The 6,308-nt window shown below is 42.4% G+C and overlaps 1 protein-coding gene across 2 annotated transcripts; it reads left to right on the forward strand.

Annotated features, from left to right (window-relative positions):
* The first annotated feature begins 888 nt into the window (after positions 1 to 888).
* Positions 889 to 5,680, forward strand: LOC124118736. 2 transcript variants are annotated; one of them, XM_048399244.1, is made up of 3 exons: positions 889 to 1,228; positions 1,657 to 1,788; positions 4,750 to 5,680. In XM_048399244.1, exons 1-3 carry the CDS (start codon positions 910 to 912, stop codon positions 4,944 to 4,946), a joined length of 648 nt encoding a protein of 215 aa, XP_048255201.1. In that variant the 5' UTR covers positions 889 to 909; the 3' UTR covers positions 4,947 to 5,680. The 2 variants fall into 2 exon arrangements, with proteins under 2 accessions (XP_048255201.1, XP_046336937.1); XM_046480981.2 differs by having other exon boundaries at positions 5,174 to 5,680.
* Positions 5,681 to 6,308: the final 628 nt, after the last annotated feature.

Genomic DNA, 6,308 nt, shown 5'->3' on the forward strand with positions numbered 1-6,308 from the left:
TACGATACAATATAAAAATGGGGCTATAGATCGCCAGCAACAAGGTTAAGATCATCATACTGGGGACCAAGGGGACTTACGGTACCTCTGCCACCTGCATTATTCCCCAGCAGGATTTACATTTCCCAAAGTTACTGGCGATTGTTGCAAGTTTAGCTAGAGGTTAAAAGTTACACATATTCTGCAGTTAAAATTGAGGTAGATATAAATATACTTTGAAAGAGGTGGTCTTACATACTCTCTCAGGGGGGCAATAATTTTACGCTACTTCAACCCCCATCGAGGGTAGGGTTGCTGAAGACATATTCTACCCCGGAAGGGCGATTGGTGTCTTCGCATATGAATTTGACTGTACTCTTTACTGTAAGTCTGTAACATAGTGCATTAGTATCGATTGTGATCGATTTCGGTGAACGATATTTTTTTATGAAATAAACTAGGGTCCGATTCTGAGGGCGTATACTTTCTTTTAAGGCTGAGTATATGTTGATCTTCATCTTCTTCGGATTTTCAAAAAGTGTGTCATCGTTCCCCATCGGTTTGTCTTCAAAGACTTGATTATCTACAGGCCGCCGCGTCAGCCTGAAGATTGTTACTCACAACGTAAAACAAAAGGCAACCAAGCTAAACAGTTGCAAAAAAAATAGAAATTAATTCTATTCCCGAAAGAAATCTTTGCAAAAAGCAGATCGATTGTACAATTCTGACTGTATCGTGAGCTTGTGTTTATGAGTAATAATTCTAGTGTTCGCGAAAATCAGCGAATCAGGATCAAGCACATATTCCGTCGAGGCATTAACTGACACCAATCATAGCCTCGGAGAAGCCGCGCAGCATACTAATCGCAATACATTAGATCAGATTTTTATTCTTCAGAGAAGTGCCGGGTTGTGTGTTAGCGTCTCACAAATGGGGCTTCTTGCGCTGACTGTTGTGTCGGTCTTGCAACTCAGTGTATCAGATTGCCTATGGTGCGAACAGGACTTAGTGCCACGCGTCCCCGATTTTGACAACTACTTGCTCACCGAGTACCTGCTGTGGTCTGTCCATGTGATGCTGAGGGTTGAGTGTTCCAGCAGGTGCTACTTTGACCCCCATTGTCACAGCTTCCAGGTGCTTAAGGCTAATAGTACCTGCATAGGTTTCGCTACGGGATTTGCAGACACTGGACATATGTATTCACCTCTGACGCCTGCCCCTGGATATCAACTCTTTCTGTTACCTAGAGGTAAGAAAATGTGATTACTCATGGTTGTCTACGGCAATTTTTCTTAGACGATTTTTCGACCATGTGAGTCTAACATGTTATCACTTTCGTCCAGTCTGAAATATGATGGCAAAATAAAAGCCATCTGGAAGATGGAGTTTTGACTAACGAAAACACAGATAATGATGACAATGTTCAATATTACCTCGTATAATTGAGTGAATAACACAGTCGAAATGGTAACAAACACATGCAAAGGCACGGCAATTTTTCACTGAAACGCGGGATTATGGATAGTGTTTGGGCGCTTTTATGTATATTATGATCTATGTGATGCTTTTATTTTAAAGCAAAATTCAGTGCAAACGTTGAACTGCTAAATAGGGCCGTATCTCTTGTCAAGAACTGTGTCTTCTCTATATTGATCTTTCTTATCTCGCTATCTTTAGCCTCCCACTACATAGGTAGTGCCTGTACCAGTGATAGCGACTGTCACGTGGCGACCTCTGTGTGCAATGATGGAGTCTGCACCTGTCTGTTGGGCTACATCTTTTCACCCCGACAACATGCCTGTATCACGGGTAAGTTCTTTCACGAGTGTAAAACCAGGACCAAGGGTCCCTCCTTGCTGATCTGTTTCCTTCTGCGTAGGAATTCTGCTCGTTTTGGCAAGGGGAATTTAGATATATTCATTTTGTATCGGAACGACAAAGCACTACCCACAGGATTGTATGACAAGAGTCATGGCTTTCCTCTAGTCCGCTTTCCATCTAGGTCGAGCAATGTTAGTGGGTGAGTGAGTTTAGGCTTTACGTCACATCGGCAATATTTCAGCCATATCGTGACGAGAAATCATACATTTTTAATCATTTTGTCATCAATGGACAGTAAAATTACTAGAATATCACAGATAAATATTTAAAACTAGCATACAACTATAAAAAGATATCACTATAAAAAACGATACAATATAAAAAAGGGCTATAGATCGCCAGCAGCTGAAGGTAGATCACCATGCTAGGGTCTATGGGGACTTACAGTACTTTTGTTACCTGCATAGACCCCAGCCGGATTTACATCATCCCTTCCGCTGTTGGCGATTAATGACACATAACCAGGTTAAATGAACATATAGGTCGAGCAACGTACCAGCGTCAAGTTATGCTTACGTGCCAATGGAGGAAATACCCGTTGACAGATTCCTCCTCTTCAAAGTGACTTTATTGTGTGTGAGGACATTGGGTCTGACGGGATATAGATCATGGCAGCCCGCATGTACGTCTGGATGGAATAAGGGTGTCAACAATAATGGATGGCTTGAGAGGATTTGTCCTTTCCTAGTGGTCAGGAAACTGTTTCATTCGCCCGTCAGTCATCTTCCCGAGGCAAGAGAGTTAACTGACTTTAAAAGTCCAGATTCCCGAGGCAAGATAGTTTACTGACTTTAAAAGTCCAGTTTCCCGAGGCAAGAGAGTTAACTGACTTTAAAAGTCCAGTTTCCCGAGGCAAGAGAGTTAACAGACTTTAAAAGTCCAGTTTCCCGAGGCAAGAGAGTTAACTGACTTTAAAAGTCCAGTTTCTCGAGGCAAGAGAGTTAACTGACTTTAAAAGTCCATTTTCCACCCTTGCCGAAATAGGCTGGAATTCCTGGGCTCGATTGTAGCGCCAGAGGGTGGTTATTATGATTGATGTCCCTTCTGAGCCTCACCTATAGACCATTGGATTCCATCACTTGCATTTATTTTAAACAAAATGGCGGCGCCCAGTCAAGACGATCTGAACGATAATCAAGATCTATATTGTGATAAAACGGGTCTTACATCGCGAAGTGCATCAAATCACGCGAATACCTTGATTAAAAACATGAAAAGGTTTGGAAAATATCTGTTGACAACGAGTTGGCGGTGCACATGCTTTGCATATCATGTAATCGACCGAAATCTAAACGATGGTTTACGAACCGGATTTCGATTTCGCTGCACGATTTTGATTGGACTATGCATAGACTCGTTAGTCCAGCCAAAATGTAACTCCATAATACCATCCTAGTTCGGCAAGGGTGGAAACTGGACTTTTACAGTCATTTAACTCCCTTGCCCCGGGAGGATGTCCCTCAGTGTAAGATGCCTGCCATGTTACATGGTACACAAAGGTTCGTGAAATCACGTTCCCACAAATATCTGCGAGATTACAGGGTTAACCAAACACCAGTCACGAACTCGTTAAGTCACGAACCTACGATTATAGTGGGAAAATACAAAAGATAGTTATATACTTATAGTGAGTGAGTGAATTTGGTTTAACGCCGCTTTAAACATTATTCCAGTTATATCACGGCGTTTCAGCTTAATGTGTGAGGAAAGCCCGAAGTGATGCAGGTCTCAGACGTTTACCACTTCGGTGAAACCCACGGGTATGGTGCTGACAAACCTAGAAACATAATCGGGGCGAACCGGGATTCGAACCCACAATCATAGGTTTCTGGCGTGCCTAAGGGACGCAACTCTACACAGCGAATTGTGGCGCCTAAGACGACTGCGCCACCCATGTCCCCTATATATACTTATATGCTTATAATATAGTGATTACACTGAAGACGTTTAGTGAAAGATGACGTTAAGATTAGGTATTATTTTCCCTTTGTTGTGAAATAGTCATAGGCTCCCGTCACAGCTAGAATGTATTCATCAAAAGACTGGATATATCATCAAACAATACAAGATACACTAACTGTACTGGCTTACCAGAAGACTTGTTATTGAGCTTGTGCGTTTAATGAATTTACGTTTCAGTAATCTTGGGATATCAATACAAATATCACATTATAACATGGATTAGTTTGTTGATTAACGCCGCATTCAGCAACATTATGACGGCGGCGTGTAAATAATCGAGTGTGGACCAGACGATCCAGTGATTGTTACTATGAGCAACGTCCATCGCCGGCAGCGTATAACAACAAGGAATCCACCAAGTCACGGGCTCTGACCACCCAATGTTATAGACCATCCCGCCCGACAAGCATATGTTCCCAAGGGGTTGGGACCCGTGAAGATCCGGGTTAGAATAGGTCTTCAGCAACCCATGCTTACTGCAAAAGGCGACTATGCTTGTCGTAAGAGGCGACTAACGGGATAGGATAGTCACGCTCGCTGACTTGGTTTGATGCATGTCATCGTATCCCAATTGCGTGGATCGATGCTCATGATATTAATCACCGGATTGTCTGGTCCAGACTCGATTATTTACAGACCGCCGTCATATAGCTGGAATATGTGCGGCGTCGCTGGTTTTGGTGACTGGTTTTATTTAAAGCGACAAAACCCTTTCCATATCCAGTAGAAATCTCTGCATAAAGCCGAGTCGATTGTACTATTCTGACTATATCATCGCATGTGTTTAAGAATCACTATCGAACAGTAATGATACCAGTAGTTCGCGAAAAGGTGAGCGTATCCTGCCCCATTGGTGGCACCCGTCACAAACACATGTTAAACAACAAACAAACATTTACCTACCATAATCTATTTCTTGTATTCGAGACTGCTCAACTTGGGGAAATGACCTCACCCGCTATTTTGGGTACTCTGTAACAGGCAACGATCAAGACATTATCCGCAACATATACACTGAATTCTTGTATTCCAGACTGCTCAACTTGGGGAAATTACCTTACCCGCTATTTTGGGTACTCCGTAACAGGCAACGATCAAGACATTATCCGCAACATATACACTGAATTCTTGTATTCCAGACTGCTCAACTTGGGGAAATGACCTCACCCGCTATTTTGGGTACTCCGTAACCAGCAAAGATCAAGACATTATCCGCAACATATACACTGAATTCTTGTATTCCAGACTGCTCAACTTGGGGAAATGACCTCACCCGCTATTTTGGGTACTCCATAACCAGCAACGATCAAGACATTATCCGCAACATATACACTGAATTCTTGTATTCCAGACTGCTCAACTTGGGGAAATGACCTCACCCGCTTTTTTGGGTACTCCGTAACAGGCAACGATCAAGACATAATCCGCGACATATACACTGAAGCCGACTGTCGAGTACAGTGCAGAAACAAGGACGCCGATGCCAACTACATCTGTGTGAGCGTTGAGTACAGCTTCAGCAAGGAAAGCTGCTACCTGGCGGTACTCACCTTTCTGCAAGTACCGCCAGCGGATAGGGTCGACACCAATGATAGTGTCCAATACCAACGTAGCTGTGCAGTGTAGACGGCCCAGACGAGAAAACTCAAGTCCTCCTTGATTTCAGAATGACGACTATCATCTCGCCCAAATTATTTGTTACATAAAACGCTTGGCCTAATTCTGATGTTTCTTCTTTTCATTATCCCCATCATCACCTGCTTGTACTGATGCCTACTGAACCCGTAGAGATTCTGGCATAGAATAGGTCTTCAGCAACCCATGCTTGCCGTAAAAGGTGACTTTGCTTGTCGTAAAAGGCGACTAACGGGATCGGGTGGTCAGGCTCGCTGACTTGGTTGATGCATGACATCTATCCCAATTGCATGGATCGATGCTCATGACATTAATCACTGGATTGTCTGGTCCAGACTCGATTATTTACAGACCGCGGTCATATGGCTGGAATATTGCTGAGTGCGGCGTTAAACGACAATTTTTTTTATTATAATATGTATTCATATATAATAATAATTTCAAGATGACAGGGATATTGTGCAAATACATGTAGAGATTAAAAGCTACAATGAAATATGGCAAAATTAAAGTGACACAAATCTCATACACGTTTTTGAACAGCTTCAGTATTTCTAAAGATGGTATTGATGAATTATAAGTTTTTCATATCTTTTAATCCAATGATGGATTTTCAATTTATACATAGTTGAGATCTTTAGGTACGTACATAGGCCGCCACTGGAGAAGCGCTTCACATCTGAATAGGTGATGAAACTCGTCACCGACCGCCGGAGAATTACATAAATTACACAAACGTTCCACTCTTGGGATATCAGACCAGCGTCCGGTTTCAATTGGAAAGTAATTGTTTGTGGTTCTAAATTTTAAGAATGGGTGATAAACGTTTTTAGGCAGATGAAGATATATTT

This window comes from Haliotis rufescens, unplaced genomic scaffold (assembly GCF_023055435.1).
Source record: "Haliotis rufescens isolate VD_foot unplaced genomic scaffold, xgHalRufe1.0.p SCAF_2, whole genome shotgun sequence".
Taxonomy (NCBI): Eukaryota; Metazoa; Mollusca; class Gastropoda; order Lepetellida; family Haliotidae; genus Haliotis; species Haliotis rufescens.

Bases quoted from the DNA above. Each gene is read 5' to 3' on its own strand.
- LOC124118736 (XM_046480981.2), top strand. From the start codon at position 910: ATGGGGCTTCTTGCGCTGACTGTTGTGTCGGTCTTGCAACTCAGTGTA. The intron at 1,229-1,656 runs GTAAGAAAATGT...CGCTATCTTTAG, and splicing joins ACTCTTTCTGTTACCTAGAG to CCTCCCACTACATAGGTAGT. The intron at 1,789-5,173 runs GTAAGTTCTTTC...CTTGTATTCCAG, and splicing joins ACAACATGCCTGTATCACGG to ACTGCTCAACTTGGGGAAAT.